The following is a 17,497-nucleotide window of genomic DNA, read 5'->3' as shown; positions in this document are numbered from 1 at the left end:
CACTTTAAATGCTTTCCTATAAAAATATAAATGCTTTATTATTTATAATGTATGCTGGTTACTTGGCTTTATAATTAGATACTACCTTGGACCTAGTAAAATGCATTATCCCATTGAGTTGCTGCAAATGTCAACAGTCCTATATATTCCTGCAACTCAAATAGTAGCTGTGATGTTCACATAGCATGGCAGACCCGTTCTCACATCCAGTCTAACTCTGACAAAAGCCTACACTTTGGTTCTTACAGGAAATAGGCAGATGAGACAGTCCTCACCTACTTGAGGTTCTCCTGAGGGTGGTGTCAGAGAGGTAACAACTATGTAGGTAAGATACTTCCTAGTTCTGAAAAGTAAGAACGTCAACTTACGGAGTGAGCTCATGGATGTGTTGCTGATGGGTTTTAGGAATGGCTTTTCTGAGGAACTAAGGATGCAGAGTTTCAGGGAGAAGTCCAGTTCAAACACAAGGGGTGGTGCAACAGAGAATGGGATGGACCTTGCTGTGTTCAAGAAGCAGATGAAAGGTCAAGACAGCCAAAGCTCACCAATGGAGGTGGAGCTTCTACGTGACCTAAGGCGAGAAGGGGAAGCAGACATCCTGCCTTGGCAGTATGAAGTAAAGTGTAAAGGGAAACCAGGAGGGTTGTAAACAAAGCACGATCCTACTTATTCTTTAAAGCTCACTCTGGCTTCTGTGTGGGAAGCGTAACCAGAGCAGACAGTAAGAACCAACATTGCACGTCTTCCTCACCTCTCTTATAGTATCAGGTAACAGGGTCGATACACGTTTCCCTAAGGATAACTGACCGGCATACGTGGCATGTGGAAGGTATATGCAACAGAGTGGTGTGTCAGTGTCCTCACCCCTAAAGCAAAGGAGATCTGAACTGCATCTGCCTCAGTTTGGGTGCAGCACCTGCTGATGTCAGAGGAATCTCAGGCTGATGGAGGCTGAACTTACTTCTTGCTCCAAACGGCAATTTACATACAGGGTGGCTTTGATCAAGTTATTTATAATTTCTCTATACTGGTGACTTGAACAAGTTAATAGTCAAATGAGTCACCCAGAAGACCTTGTTCAAGTGCAGTTCTGATTTCAAAAGACTGGTTCAAAATCCAGGATTCTGCAATCCGTGGGACCCTCACAGCAGTGGCAATGCACCACTGCAGAGGCAGGTCACATTCTGAGAAGGGCTTAACTTTTGCTTCTGCATCAGTAAAATGGAGCTGCAAACAAGTACGCTTGCTGGATAGGATGTCACCAGAGTTGAATGAGTTAATGTAGACAAACAGCTGAATACACTGGCAGGCACATATTCAATCTCAGCTATTATTAGCTGTAGTTTTAGGTGAAGGAGAGTTGTCACTGGTGAACAGTTGGCCTCCCTGACTTATAAGAGAATGTCAAATGCTGGGATTTTATAATTCTTTTAAGTAATTTTATAATTCTGTAAGCTAGTAACTAATCAAAACCTGGTAAATGAATGAGATAGCATTTTAAATAACCAAAACATTTTAAAGGCTCTGATTTAGATGGAGTGGTCTCACTGCCCCGAGGGTCCAACAGAATTCACTTAAAAACTCCTAGACAGAATGCAGATGTAACCTCCCTCAGGACTCGAAAGCACATGGCCCCAGGCAAACTGTGGAAATAAACTGCAACCTAAGGCACGCACTTCCTTGCCCTCTCCTACAGAAGACAGCAAAGTCTCAATGACTAAGAAAGAAAAGACCCCAGTGCTGAGACACCTTGGCTTGGTGTTCTCTGATGAGGACTAAAGCAGATGCTGCAACAGGTGGAAGAAGTGAGGGCGACCAGTGCTGACAATGGAAAGACAGGGGTCTGCAGGGACAAGGAAGGCACAAGAAAGAAACAAAAGAAAATTGTACTACCAAAAAACAGAATTCCCAAAACATATCTGCTGCAGGACTGTCCAGGCAGACAGAGATAACAAAGGAGAGCCGATAAACTTGAAGATACCTCAATGCTCTGTAACGCATGCCAGCTTCTTTCTCAATGCTCCCCGTACCTGCATACCTGGGAAATGCACTCAACACCCTGATAAGCCACGGAAAGTGGAAAAATCCTACGTGAAACCCTGCAAGCTGGGGATTATGTCTAAAAACAACCAAGAGAAGACTGGGGACACAGACAGAGGGACCATCAAGACCTGAGAGAGAACAAAAGGTCCAGCATTTGAGTCACTGACTCTTAGAAGAACAGGAGAAAGAGCACAATAACAACAACAAAAATAGCTAAAAACACCTGAAATTTTGTACCTACAGATACAAGAAGTTTAATGTGCAGGAATGGAAGAAAAACAGACAGAAATGGAAACTATCTGGGCAACTACAATAGATATTTCCTTCTCTTAACTTCTGTACGGTATGTATGACTTAAAAGCAAGAACTGTAAATGGTCTGGTGAGCTTTTCAATTTATACAGATGTAATGAACAAATACCAACTGGAATCCATGGTGGATAAAGGTGTTACATGGTGATAAGGATTTTCCTTCCACTTGAAGTGGTAAAATACTAGTTTTAAGTGGACTATGAAAATTTAATACAAAGCCAGGCGTGATGGTTCATGCCTGAAATCCTAGCACTCAGGAGGTAGAAGCAGGAGGACTGCCAGTTCGAGGTCAGCCTGGCTACAGAGTGAGTTCAAGGACAGCCTGAGTTACATACTGAGACCATCTCAAACAAACAAACAAACAAACAAAACCAAAAAACTACCAAAAAAATGTAAGAACAGTTGCCCCTCCTCTGTATCTGTGAAGAATTTCTCCAGAACAGCCCTTGTAAACCTACATCGTGGACATCCAGTGTCCTGTAGAAGGTGGCACAGCACATGGTCCACGGAATACAAACGCCACATTCTGTATATTAGTTCAGCACAAATGCTACACAAACAGCACTGTTCTGTGACATTTAGGGAATGATGACAAGGAAAAAAGTTTGTGTGTGTTCAACACAGTGCAATTTTTTTCCTAAACTACTGTTGGCTGAATCCATGGGTGTGGGACCTATGTATCTTCAAGGCAAACTGATACAATTATATACAGACATGTATGTATGTAATGTAATTATTCATGTACCAGCATGTATGTACTGTAATTCCCAGCCCCACCAACTAAAATATATATAGATCTATAAAATACCAATAGATCAATTACGCAATGTAAAAAGTAGATTAAAAAAACTTAGATAAATTAAAATCTAATTCTGATAAATAAGAATAGCTTAAGGGAAACAAAGTATAAACAGAAAAATACCCCCATATAATAGGCCTATATTTGAACATTTATTTACATGAAATATAAATGGTCTAAGCACTCCACTTAAAAGATTATCAAAACAGACTTTGAAAAAAATGAAGACTAAAGCATATGCTAAAAACTCACTTTAACTATAATGATAAGGTTAAAAATCAGAGGACAAACAAAAAAATATACCATGCTGCAAACAATTACAAAGAAAATAAAATGAGCTCTATCACTACTAAGAAAACTTACCAGGTTAAAAAGAGACATTTCGTGATGACGAAGACTCAATTGGCCAAGGTCAGTTAGCAGCTGCTAATGTGGCAGCGACTAACAGAGCTGGGAACACAAAAGGGAGCACTGCAGAACACCTCAGTCCGCAGATGTGTGGGATGACCAGCGACTGCCAGGCACATCCCCGCCAGTGTCACAGAGCACACGCTCTCTCCAAGGACACACAGCACTCACGCTGCTCGTTCTACAGGAGCTCAAAGTCATCGATTTTTCTTCTTTCTGTTTTCAATTTTAGTGATGTCTGCTTTTTAGTCTTTGTTTTTGACTCAACCCTCCTTAAGAGAATGGGAATCACACACAGTATTTCTCCCACCATGATGGAATTAAACCAGAAGTCACTATCAGGAAAATGTCTAGAAAATTCTTAAATACTTAGAAAATCAGTCAACAAACTCCTACATCATCCATAGGTCAAAAATGAAGTCTCAAGGGAAATCAGAAAATATTCTGAACTAAACAAAAATGAAAATACATTTCACCATTTCTGGGACACAAGGAAGAAATACTGATGGGAAACATAAGGCATCAGATACTTATTCTAGAAAAGCAGGCAGGTCTCAACAAGCAAGCAAGCATCGTAAAAAGAAAAAAAGAAAAAGGCAAAACAAGCCCAAAGCAAGCAGAAATCAAGAATGAAAAGCAAGAGCTGGGGAGGAGTGGCTGAAGTGTAGAGTACCTACCAGCCAGGTAAGCTCAAGGCCCACAGTTCAAATCCAGTAACTACCACACTTTATATATAAAGCAGAAATCAAGAAAATTGAAAAGAAAAATCAATGCAAATAAGATAAATTTATAAACTTCTTGCCACATGGACAGGGTGGAGGGGTACAAATGATCAATGCCAGGAGTTCCAGAGGAAATGTCACTCCACCCATGGGACGTTAACAGGACAGAGGAGTGCTACACAGCCCTGTGCATGTAAATGTAGCAACTTGAGATGGAGAGGACCAATTCCATGCAAACTACAAACTACCAAAATTCACCTAAGAAGAAATAGTTAACTTGAATAGGTCTATCTAAATCAAAATAAATTGAATACGTACTTAAAATTTTTCCAAAACCTCAAGCCCAGATACTCTCACCAGGGAATGCTAGTGGACATGTAAAGAAAGTCTTCCAGAAAACAGAGCAGAAGAGAACATTTCTCAGCTCTTTTATACAAGCAGAAATTACCCTGACCAAAACCAAACAAAGACAGTGAAAGGGGTTAATGCAAAGACATAACAGTACCTTTTATTAATAGGAAAAAACACACAATGACATGTGAGCAGACTAAACCCAGCAGCAGCTGAAAGGAACTGTGCATCTAACCAAGTGGCCATTCCTGAAGAAACCTGCTGAGGATACTGTGCCCAGCTTTCCTCTCCTCCCGCTCCGCCTGCTGAACCTTGGGTTTCCTTCCCCCACCCTTCATGCACACTGCTTCCGTTCTCTCCAGAACAGAAGCAATCATTCTGTCAATGGCACCAATCTCTGTTTCGGGTCTCAGTAACTTCATCAACAAAATCCCGTAGGTATAATTATAACATACCCTATGGATGCCAAAATGAGCCTGAACCTAACCTTACACAAAAATTAATGCAAAATGGATCATATATCTAAATGTGAAACTTGAAAATTTTTACAGAAAACTCTGTAATCGTGGGTTAAATGAAGAACTCTTAAATATAACATCAAATCATGACCCACACTAAAAGAAACAGACAAGCTAGCTTCCATCAGAACAGAAGCTTTTGCTAAAAGTATAAAAAGAAAAGTTTTGGGATGAGAGAAAATGTATGCAAGCTCGACAAGAAGAAAACAAACAACTTAATAAAAATGATGAAACAGTCAAAATGCAGACTGCAAATGAGTCTTTGAGAAGACGCTCAGTATCACTCATCCTGAAAACCTCAAGGAGAAAAGGCTACAAATCTGTCAGAGCAGAACAGCTAAAATGAAAAACAAGTGACACAGGTCAAGGACACAGAGCAACTGGATTCTCACACACTGCTGATGACAGCCACTCTGGAGAACTGTCTGAGACAGTTTCTTATTAAGCGAAATGTGCACTTAGCACATCAACCAGGATCTCATTCCTAGATATTTACTTTGAAATATGAAAACTTTTTAAATAAAAATCTGACACAAATATCCTTGTAGCTCTCAACTCATGACTACCCCGAGTGGAAATGACACAAATGTCCCACTGGGTGCGGTCACATATGGGCTATGCCTTCTTAGTGACACAAGGAAGGGATCACTGATACACACACAGCACTGGTGGGCCTCAGAGGCAGGCTCGGTGTGAGAGGCCTGTCTCAAAGGTCACACACTGCACGATCCTATTTACATGACAGTCTGGGAAAGGCCAAGCTAGTTGAGACGGAATTACCTGCCAGGGGTCAGAGGGAGGAAGGTTTCACAACACAGGGGCCATAGGAAAGAACTTTTGTGAAGTGACAGAGCTGTTCTGAGCCCTGATTGTGGGGGTAGTTATACAGACTGTATGTGTATACTAAGACTTATCAACTATATGCCAAAGCCTTCTTAGATATAACTTTTTTTTACAAAAAAAACAAAACCAAATTCTAGAAAAGCCAATGAAAACGTGGGCGTAGGGGATGTGCTGTCTTCAAATAAAGCCCTGGGTTCAATTTTTATATTAACTCCAATTTTGAAGACTCTATCTCCCAGTGCTGATGGAAGTTTCAGAAGTCAAATCTATTTTATCAACCAAGGCAAGAAAGACACTGGCTTAGAGGCAAACAAATCATCAATCTAGAGATCAAAAGTAACTCAAAAAGCTGGATGTGTTGGAGTACACCTGTAATCCCATTACTCAGTTGGCTGAGTTCTAGGCCAGCTCAAGCTACATAATGAGGCCCTATCACAAACAGGAAAAAAGTAAAACCAGACTATACATCACTACTAAAAAATGAAAGTCAACATGTTCCATTCATCTCAGAACTGAAATGTCCTAAGAATCATGACTTATCACACACCCCTCTCCTTGCTGCAGATAGTGAAGCTTTCTCCCCCTCCTGCCTTCAAAATACGAAAGAAGCTACTTACAGCTTTAAGTGTAAGATCACACTGGAAAACGAGGGTCCGAAGTTGTGTTAAAATTTCTCTTTTGGTATTTTCTAGATCATTTCGCCTTTCTTCAACATTCGTTACACAAACTTTATAGAGTTCATTTGCTTCTTCTACCTTCAAGAACATCATAGAAAAAAGTAACACTGAGCACTAGAATTTATATTTTAAAACAAATACTGTAATGAGACTAAATTAAAAAAAAAAATGAAAAGCCTCTGTCCGTGAAAAATTCTGTCTTTGTTTTAAACAGAATATTTCTGAAGGTGACAAACAGTACTCTGTTTTGGTCGTGATTCAAGGGCACCTGCCTTTAATGGACAGTTGAGTCCAGTACAATTAATGATTCCAAGGTTGTCTGGAAAATTAGCATCCCCCTACTACTTGAAGTACCGCCATCTTCCCTTCACAGTTACCATTTGTCTTATAGAACGTACCGCACTGCAGTTCACAGACAACACAAAGCTCAGCCTATCTTTGTTAAAGTTGTGGAACTGGCACACATACAATTACTCTCATGCCCACAGAGCGGACTTTTTGACTCATCAAGTCACAAACATTGAATTACTGCCCTCTCCTCTCTGAGCTAGTTCTCTCAGAAGCCTCTTGGCAGAGGACATCTGCAAGTGTGGGTCGCCACCTGCATCAGCAACCTGGAACTTGTTAGCCATGCAAGCTGTCTGGGTCCCACTCAACCCTGACCAGAACCTGTGGGGTGGGGCCCTTAAGGTTCTGCTTTCTAATTATGGATGTCTGAATACGCCTCCAGGGGTCCTGGCCCACTCAAGTCAGAGAGCCAAGCCCCTGGTGGAGCATTCCTAACTGCTTTCAAACAACAAAGATTACTTACTTTCTGAAGAGCCTCCTCTTCCAGCCTCCGCCTCTTCTCCAGCTGCTTGCTCAGAGTTCTCACTAGCGCACCATTCGCGCACAGGTGCTCCTCTTCCGAACGCACCGTGGACGCCCGTGCTCTCTCATACTCATCCTGGCGTTGCACGCACAGCAACTTTGCCTTCTTGAGAGCTGCCTCTGTCTCGAGCTACACAAGAAGTGTTAAACACAGAGTGTGAAGAGCCCACTGCGTGGGCTTCTGCAGCGTCTTTGGGAGGCTCGTTAAGACCGTGTTTAGCAGGCTCAAGTAGGAAATTAGGAACTGCCTGCTCACACGCTGCGAGAAACCCCATGGGATACCAACCATTTTATTTTGTTCCTGTTTCCAAAGCTCCTTGATTTCTTTCCTTCGTTTTTCCATCTCATTTCTCCTTCCAAGTAGAGGCTGTGAAGGGCATGTTAGAAAAAGAAAGAGAACAGCTGTATTTGAAGGGCATGCTGTTGCTGAAGCTGTGTGCTGTACGTACACATCAACTCCTACCTGCACAAACTTGTTGGCCTGGAGGGCGGCAATTGTTTGCTGTAAGAGGTGACTGCTGTCTATGTCACTAAGAAGGGCACTGGTAAACAGAGACTGGAGCGGCATGAACTCCTAGAATTTAAAATCGAAAGGTCAATTTCATGATAGAAATGCCAGTACAGGCACTCGCCTAGCATGCATCAGGATCTGGGTTCAAGTCCCAGAATTGCAAAAAAAAAAAGAAAAAGCAGTAGAGTTCTAGAACTACTGTTATTCTTCAAAAATTAACTATAAATTAGTTTGTAAAATTAGCAATTATCAAAATAATATTTGTAATTTGTGAATTTTCTACCTTTGTCATAATGCATAACCATTTAAATTTAAAATGATTTTATTTTGTCAATAAAAGGCTGGTAGTCAAGTTCTTTATAAACCAAAGTTTTCTGATTTTGTGAGATCTGAATCCAGCACCCATCTGTATGGTCTCTTGTTACAGAACCCAAGAAGTTCACAGAATGCTCGCTCACCTGTAGTCCAATGCTCGCTCTAGTTGCCTCTGCCAATTTGACAATATTTCTAGTGGACTCCAACTCTGAAAAAATGGAAGAAAAGTGTCAGAGGGCGAAAATCACCTATGTTTCTCCCCCATGCTCTAAAGTTATCTGTTACTCTCCAGCTACAAAGTGGACACAAAGACCACTGTGCACTGACACGTGGTGTTTTGGAGGGCCAGGTGCAGTAATGGATATGGAGCATTTTCCAGCTACAGAACTAGGGTAGCCTTAACTATTAAGGTGTGTCTGCTGTGCTCCCATCCCCCTGCCACACATTTATTGCCGCTTGCGCTTCCTTTTGCCTGGTTACCTAACTGCATTTCTTTTCACTCATTAACATGGCTTGCTCAAAGACAGTTTCCAGGTGTCTCTGCACCCCAGCTCTAGTGTTTGGCACACTAAATGCTCAGTAAGTATAGAGTGCAAGAATTGTCTGTTTCAAGACAAAATCTATGGAGTGATTTTGTTACTTCAGTGAAGTGACTGCTAATTTGGAATTGTGATGCTGAGTCTGTAGAGAACAAATCACAATGCAATTCTCACACTGCAAAGGACAACTCACCCAAGTTGAGCTTCTTCTCCACCCAAGACACGATGCTCTTGGTGTATTTTGACCATGTCTTAGCATACGACAGAGCCAGCTCTATGCAGCCCGTTCTCTTTAACAGCACACCATCGAGCTCTATCGGAGAAAAACTTCCTGAAAATGGGAGCTCAAAGTAAGTGTGTGTGTGCACTAGGATCCCACAGTGACACTAGCAAAGACCTCAAGACATTTTCTAGTCAAAACCACTGCAAAAACCCAAGGGACAAATCTATAAATACAGAGTTGCAGTTTAAACTTACAATTATTTCAATTTATACTGCGTTTTTATCTTACTATTCATTTCTATTATTCGTCAAGTTACAGGCCTTTATATAATTCTTGGTTAGTCTACATCATCACACATCATCTATCTAGTTAAGCAGGGTTGTCCCTTATGTTTTACATGTAAAACTTTATGTATGATTTTACAGTGAAAATGAACATAAGAAGTCACTAAGCAAAGAGATTAAGCAGTATATGATATCTGTCAAAGGTTAAAGCACCCTGAAAATTACCTTTCTCAAAGGGTGAGTCCACTGAGTCCACAGAAATGTTTTCAAAAGACTTACAACATGGAAGAAAAAAATTAAGATTAGAACAGACAACATTTCTTTGCTTGAGAATTTGGTCTTCTGATCTGTTACTGACATATTTCCGACTAAGGAATTTCAAATATTTAAAACTCTCTGCTTACATCCCAGAACGTGTTATGAGCCTAAGATGGTTTTTCCCATCAGCGGTTTTCAAGATCCAACCACGAACAACCCCACTGTTAACATGGCCTCATTTGTTAAAATTAACGAATCCATGCAACATTTTAAGTTCTGCAGATCCCAAAATGTTAGAAAGGAAGGTAAGCAATCTAAACAGAAGACACAGATTGTCTTGTCTAGGTCTTTTACCATTTTATTAGGTGACACGTACATAATAAAAGAACAACTGGAAGTTTACTGGACAGCTGGGCACAGAACATTCTGCGGTGGGAACATTTTCTGTATGCAGGATTCCTTTGTTGTCTACCTGAGAAGGCTTGTGACTAAGCTGTTATTATTTGTTTTTCTTGTGTTATTTCCATACATATATATAATAAACTTTGATCAAATACCCCTGTGTGATTCTTTCTTCCTCCCTCTCCTCTTAATACAATTTGAATGGGTTTCTATTTTCACCACCTCTCCCTCCTGTTGCTTCCACCCCCAGACAATGCCCTCCTCATGTCCTCTTCTGTTGGGTCTGGATTCTACATAGAGGAAAAACATGCAGTATATGTGTCTCAGTATGGCTTATTCTGTTTAACATGTTTGATGGCAGCTGGTACCTACATGTAGCTACTCGAACATTTACAAAATGGCTAACATGACTAGGGAGTGAATTATTAATTTAATTACCAACTTAAATTTAAAGATACATGTGACTAATACTACCTTATTAGATAGTGCTTGAAAACACCATCCCCAAAATTGTTAGATCTTAAATACATTTGATCTACTTGGTTAGGCAGCATAAGAACAGGCACGGATTCAACACAAAGGGATCAAGGAGACCGGGGTGTGAAGTTCAGCTCTGCCACTGTGTGACACTGACTATACCTTTAAGCCCATCTAACTTTAGCAGGCCCTTCTGTAGAAAAGGGACAAGAACATCACTCTCCTAAGACTGCTATAAGGAGTAAGAAGATGCAGGCTTAGCACAGTGAGTACAGTGCGGGTAACTCATTTAATAGTATTCACTATTAAATAAATTGCAGCTATTATTTTTAAAGTCCAAAACCCTTCATTAAACTCAGCCACTTCACTACAGCATTGTATCATCATAAGCTTTTTAAGCCTAATCTTGAGGACAAATTAAAACTTTTGAGAGAACAAGATGCAAAATTTTAAAAAGGGTAAAGTGTTTTTCTATTAAGACTCAGGATAATGTACATCTTCAAATAGAAACACTGGAACAAGAAATATGATTCACATCTAAAATTTAAATTGTTCAGAGCCTTGCCACACATAAATTTTATTATTAAGCCAGGCACCAGTGGTTCACACCTGTAATCCCAGCTACTTGGGAAGCCAAGACCAGGAGGACAGAGGTTTGAGGCCAGCCTAGGCAAACAATTTAAGAGACCCCTATCTCCAAAACAACCAGAGCAAAATGGACTGGAGGTGCGGCTCAAGTGGTGAGCACCTGCTTTGTAAGTGTGAAGAAGCTCTGAGCTCAAACCCCAGTCCCACCAAAAAACCAAGAGACACATTGCCAAATGTTTGCTCAAACTCTTTTTGGACCTGCTAACCCTTAACAGGAAGCAACGAACTCATATCCTTATGTGGTCTGTTGAAATGCTTTGCAATCAGTGAAAAGCTCAGCCAACTGGAAACATTACCACCACTGTGCCTGTAAGGCCCATCCTACTTTCCTTGCAGTCTATTGTTCCACAGCAGTTTTGCTTCCAGCTGGGAATCATAACTTCAGTCCTGTGACGGGCTCACAGGGGTTCTCTTTAGGGAGAATTAAGACCTACGGGCGTTAGTGTTTCAGGGCAACAAACACTTCAGCAAGATTCTTTTTCTGTGGCCACATGGGTAGGGGAGGATCGCTAAGCGCTCCTTACTAACGGTGTGGCTCTCACTGTACATGGAGTCCTGATGCGGCTGTTAGAGAATTGTCACACATGTTCTTTTAACAATACAGTCCCACTTCAGAAGTGTGACCGAATTATCACTCCAGAAACTGACCATGCTACCGTATCTTAAACGAATTGGTCTGGTTTCTTTTGCTATAATTCAGAAAGTTTATAAACTTCAGAACTCTTAGACAGTAATGTTGGTATTAAGATTAGGAAATATAGTTAAGCAAACTTGGCCTACCTTACTTTCCCGAGAAACAGGCAGTCGTAACAAGGCATCATTGCCTACATCTCCCATAAGGAAGCTTGTAAGGCTATCGGGAGAGTAGAAAAGAAAAAGACAAATCAACACACTTGTTTGTCATAGGCTTTATATTCAATATGTCATCTAGAAATTGTTTTAAAGAACCTGAAAATAAACTAGCAAACTATTCACATAAACCGGTCACTTTTAAATAGATGTTGCTTCTAAACAGCTGTAAAGACACCTCCAAATACAGCAATAGAGCAACATAGAATACAGCATTCCCAAGTCGGGGTAATGTTAGACCAGCCAACCCCCTTACTTCTGTGTGTCTGACTATGTGACATACTCTAACACGCCCTGGTCACCTTCTTTAAGTGACGAGCCTGCACTTACATATTTCCAAAGGTAACTGCCAAAGCTTCAATGGAAGAAAACACTTCTTGAAATAGATGGTTTTTGTTCTCTTCATTAACTTCCGTAAAATTCACAGCTATAAGGAAAGATTAGTTACATAAGTAGGGAGGAAATATCTGAAACGAGATTTATACAAAGTTATTTAAGCCTTAAAAAATTCACCGTTACTTCAAGAAGCATTAAAATACTCAGGAACTAAAAAGCCCAATTCACAGAATGGATAGGATGTCTGAATTCTTCATTAATGAAATCACACAAAAGAATTGGTTTGCATAAAAGTCACTGGCATTCCAAACTGACTACTCTATGCATTAACTAATTGGGCACATCTAAGAAGTGACTCAAAGTGAATCAATCAGTCTTGGAGCCACAGAGTCCAAGTTACATCTGACCTCTTTATTAAAAGTACTCTGTGCTATTTTTTTCTTGCTTACTGCTTTCTGGCATTTTAAAAAACAGCTAAGCACTGACTTACTGAAGTCAGTATGAAATGCATACTTACCATCAACTGAAATCATATGTATATCTGACACAACATAAAACCTGCAATACAGCATATCACATTAAGAAAACAGTGCCTGAAGAAAATTTAAATTCTTATTTACTTATAGTCTCATTTCTTTTAACAGGCTCTTAAGGCACTATTAACCGAAATAACAGCTGCCTTTTGTGACAACAGGGATATTGTGACATTTTGTGCATTTTGTTAATGGAATTATGAAACACTAATGAAGAGGGTTCTATTTTAACTTCTTCTGTATGCACTATTGTCAAAAGCCAGACATAATTCACCAAGCTGGCTCAGTGAAGGTGGACCTGGCCTTTTCTTTAAGCAAACACTGTCTGTTCAGGCCGGCACCAGGAGCAACAGGTTCGCTGTAACTCTCTGCATTGTCCTTGCCAATGCTGGGACGGGGAGAACCACCTCTGCTTTACACTAGTTTTCTATCTTGGATGGGGAGTTCTAAAACAAAGTTGGCTTTATCACCAAAGGCTCAGGTTTCACTGGTCCATAGTAAAGCACAGATGGTCTTTCCCAAAGCTCCCCCTAGGTGACTCTAATGTGCAAATATATTGGAAATCACAAATCTGACACATAGAAACCTCGTGGATTTGGGTGCCTGGGGGCCTATCATTAATCTTCTAAATATCCCTGATCCAAACGAAAAGAGAAACGTAAAAAACAAAGGAAATAACTTTAAAAACACTCTTAGGCTTTTGCTCTGGCCAAGGAGGAGAAACAAGTAGGTTATACTTCTGCCTGACACAACTGAAAACTGATACAAAATTTTAGAACCAACAGCTTCAGGACACTGTACTATTAGGCAACAGAAAACAGAAATCTCTTGGCAGACGAGAAGCCAACCATGGTAAGCTTATAATCGTCCCAGTTACTGTCCAGCACTACAGAGGGATAAACGATGCCACCATAAAACCAGGAGGGCTCAATTTATCAAGGACGTAAAAATTCTATGTATTACGTGTCTAAAAAGCAGAGCTTCAAAAGGTGGAAAGCAAAAACTGATCCAACTATGAGAAACTTCTCTCTCAGTGACAGCCAGACATGTCAACAGCCCTCTCCATAAGTGACAGAGACTCAGATGGACAATAAGAGCAGAGATGTGAACAACCACCTTGACAAGACAGGCATTAGACAGTACTCCACCCAGGAGCAAAATGCATGAAACAAGGCTCTCTTCCACAGAATTTTCACCAACTCCAGCCATACTGTGGGCCATACAACAAGACCCAATGAGTTTAAAAGTATTCATATCAGGCAAAAATATGTTCTGTGACCACATGGAATTAAATTAGAGATAAGAAATAGAGCTTGAAATTCACAAATAGATGGAAATTAAGTATCATACTTCTAAATAAACTCATGGGTCAAAGAAGAAAAAGAGAAACTAGAAACAAGATAAAAACACAACCTATCAGAAGCTGTGAGAGGAGGTGGCAGTGCAGGTAAGGGAGGAATGGACCAGGGCACCCTTGTCTGGATGGTGGCGATAGTTCCCTAAGAAAACACACAGATCATGGATAGGGCAGGGGTGCAGATCATGAGGGAGAGTCTGCCTAGCATGCAAGAGGCCCTAGGTTCAATCCCCAGTACTGCAGGAAAAAATATGCATACACCAGAACTTACCAAATTGTACCCTTTAAATAAGAATAGATCACTGTATAGCAATCATACCTCAGTAAAACTGCTTCTGCATTTCAGTGGGAAAACAGGAAACCTATTCTTACTTCCTAACTCTAAGCTGTTAAGACTTTAAAGAAAACAATTCTAACACCACACAGAGTTCTACAGTCATTCTCTCCCATATTTACAGCCTACTTTCTCATGGCATTAAATACCACAGGGAGATGGGAGATGGCAATTGTGACAGTTCTAAGTATAGACAGCAGCCATCTTCCTTCTGTCTTCGCCCCTACCCGAATGGCTCACAGCCACCTAGTGAAAATTCCCATCAGTGCCTTTGCCCTGTATTGCCAATGTTCTTTCACCTTTCCCCTCAGTGTTTTCAAGAGAAGTTTTTGGCTCCTTTCTCATGGAAATCTTCCCACTCTCCCTTACATTCTGCAAAACCTTATTCTGCCATTATTTCTCCCTCCCACCTCCCAGTGTCTTCCATTCGACTGACCTTTATCTTATGCTACTCAAAAACTCAAATCTTTCCAATGAGAAATGTTCACTTTACAATATTCCTTCTTAAACTGTTATCAATCTAGTTTATCATTTTTTCACTACCAAATCTCTATCAATAGGGGAGGTCTCCCTCACTCCCAAGTTAATTGTCAATTTACCAAGATTTGATTTTCAACAGTTTAATGGTTATCAGGACTCGGAAAACCTTTCTGGTCTCTACCCCCTGAATAGCTAGGATTATAGATGTGAGCCACCAGTGCCCAGCCAGACCTCTACCATTTTCTGTGCTGGTCTGGATCCATTATCTAATTTCAATTTCTTCATAAGCAAAATAGTCTATTATGGAGGAACAAGGGAGAAAACCAATGCAAAAAACCTAGAGGACAGTGGTTGGTGCTTGGTAGCTGTGAGCTCCTTCCTCAGTTCTGCACCACTCTGTAGACCATGGGCACTTTGCATCTTCCCAACTCAGGCTTTCTTCTCTACAGCATCCCACAGATCTCATCCACGCTTACCTTTAAAGGACCACATCTCTAAACCACCTGTGGCTGGCAGCCTCTGAGCTCCAGACCAACATTCCCAGGTTTCTTTGGCATGTGTCTCCTTTTATTCTCGCCTGCTCTTTTCATACACTGCTTAGCTCATTCCCTCTGCTTTCAAAATGCTCCTGAAATGTCTTCTTCCTTTCCATTCCTATTACCACTGACTTAGTTTAAAAGACCACATTTTACCTCTAGTCTAAATTACTCACCACCTGCTAATTGGTGTCTGTGTCTCCACTCTCTCCCTTCTGGTAACAGTTTTTCAAGATCTCATCCAAATGCTGCCTAAGGTTTAAATAACTGTCTCTTAGGCTCCCTATTAAACTAAGAATTCAGTAGTTCTTTTAAAGCTCATGACCTATTAGAGAAGCAACTTTGAGCATTCTTAACCACAGCTGTCCAAAGGAAACACATGCTAAATTAAAACATGACCAGATATACCATGCACATATAATGTAGTTACATGACACATACAAAGTTTCTGAAACATACTTAAGTCTTATACAACTTGTGTTACTCTGATTTTTTTTAATTCTCTTTTCATATTTTAAAAATACTCCCTGCAATCCACAAAGTTGATGTCAGGAGTCAGGACCTATAGTTTGAAAGTCGCTGAATTAAAAGATATACGGAAGAAATGCCAACAAGTCCTAGAAAAAGAAAAAATAGAATAGAACGCACAGGGTAAGAACTGAAAAGCAACAAGACTTAGATAATGAAAACTTGTTCCTGAGAAACACAAAAGACAACCCGCAGATATAATGTGCACACCGTATTCTTGGCAGAAATGCTAAACATGTAAATTCTTCTTCAATTGAAATTTAACTCAAGTATCTCAAAATACCAAAGGACATTTTCTGAAATGAGACAAGCTGACTCAAAAACTTTTGATGGATAAAAAAAAAGGAGTAAGAGAAGGAGGATCTACCTCATCAGGTACTAAAACATAGTATAAAATTACAACACAGTGTGGGCTGGGTGTGGGTGGTCACGCATGTAATCCTAGCTACTTGGGAGGCTGAGATCAGGAGGATAGCAATTAGAGGTCGGCCTAGGAAAACAGTTCACATTCAAGAAATTTTATCTCCAAAATAACCCAAGCAAAATGGACTGGGGATGAGGCTTAAGCTGAGCGCACCTGCTTTCCAAGTGTGAAGCCCTGAGTTCAAGCTCAGGTCTCACCTCCCTAAAAAAAAAGTGTGGTATTAGGGTAAACAAATCAATGGAAGAGACTAAGGTCCAGAAGTAGTAATAAACAAATGTGACAATTTATGATTTATGATACAGGTAACATCTCAAATCAGTGGAGAAAAGAAATTATTTGATAAATTAGCTAGACACCCATATGCTTTAGAATGTATCAAAGACTTCAACTCAATAAGTGATACCATGAAAACACCAGGAAAAAACTGAAAACTCTATAACCTCAGAGCAGGGATGAGCTTCCTAATACCTGACGTTCAGAAACCATAAAAAAGACTGATAAATTTAAATGCAAAAATAAGATAAAAGACAGAAAGCAGAGTAAATCTGCAGCTTACACTGAAGTGCTGATTTCACTAGTACAAAGAGAGGGTCTACAAATTAGTACTAAAAAAAAAAAATCAGCCACCAAGGAAAAAAAAAACAGGTAAAGGGCAATTTACACACAAGGGTGTACAAATGGCTCTGAAACAAACAAACAGATACTCAAGTGTCCTCATAAAGAGCAAGTCAAACCTACACTGAGATACTAAGCCCTGCTGGTCTATGTGAGCAAATGGCCTTGTGAGCACCGCTCACAGGGCAGAACCTGTGGTGGCATGGGTGATATCCACACATACAAATGCAGACAGACACACTGCTCTCTGGCTAGAAGTCTGCATGGCCATCTACTGAAATATCCATTTAAGAAAACCAAAAACAG

At 40.4% G+C, this 17,497-nt stretch overlaps 1 protein-coding gene across 9 annotated transcripts in view; it reads right to left on the bottom strand.

Annotated features, from left to right (window-relative positions):
- Positions 1-17,497, bottom strand: part of Arhgap29 (Rho GTPase activating protein 29) — a 67,372-nt gene that overhangs the window by 22,366 nt on the left and 27,509 nt on the right. For all 9 annotated transcript variants that reach the window (XR_012439999.1, XM_020163940.2, XM_020163939.2 and 6 more), the window contains 9 exons: positions 12,379-12,475; positions 11,980-12,052; positions 9,640-9,688; positions 9,101-9,238; positions 8,512-8,576; positions 8,006-8,116; positions 7,829-7,909; positions 7,484-7,672; positions 6,613-6,750 (listed from right to left, as the gene is read on the bottom strand). Coding sequence is in view for 8 of the 9 variants with exons in the window: in XM_020163940.2 (XP_020019529.1) it covers positions 6,613-6,750; positions 7,484-7,672; positions 7,829-7,909; positions 8,006-8,116; positions 8,512-8,576; positions 9,101-9,238; positions 9,640-9,688; positions 11,980-12,052; positions 12,379-12,475 (941 nt within the window). In the remaining variant the exon portion in view is untranslated. The remainder of the gene's footprint in view (positions 1-6,612; positions 6,751-7,483; positions 7,673-7,828; positions 7,910-8,005; positions 8,117-8,511; positions 8,577-9,100; positions 9,239-9,639; positions 9,689-11,979; positions 12,053-12,378; positions 12,476-17,497) is intronic.

The sequence above is a fragment of the Castor canadensis genome, chromosome 12 (genome assembly GCF_047511655.1).
Source record: "Castor canadensis chromosome 12, mCasCan1.hap1v2, whole genome shotgun sequence".
NCBI lineage: Eukaryota > Metazoa > Chordata > Mammalia > Rodentia > Castoridae > Castor > Castor canadensis.
This window is presented reverse-complemented; position numbering and strand designations above follow the sequence as displayed.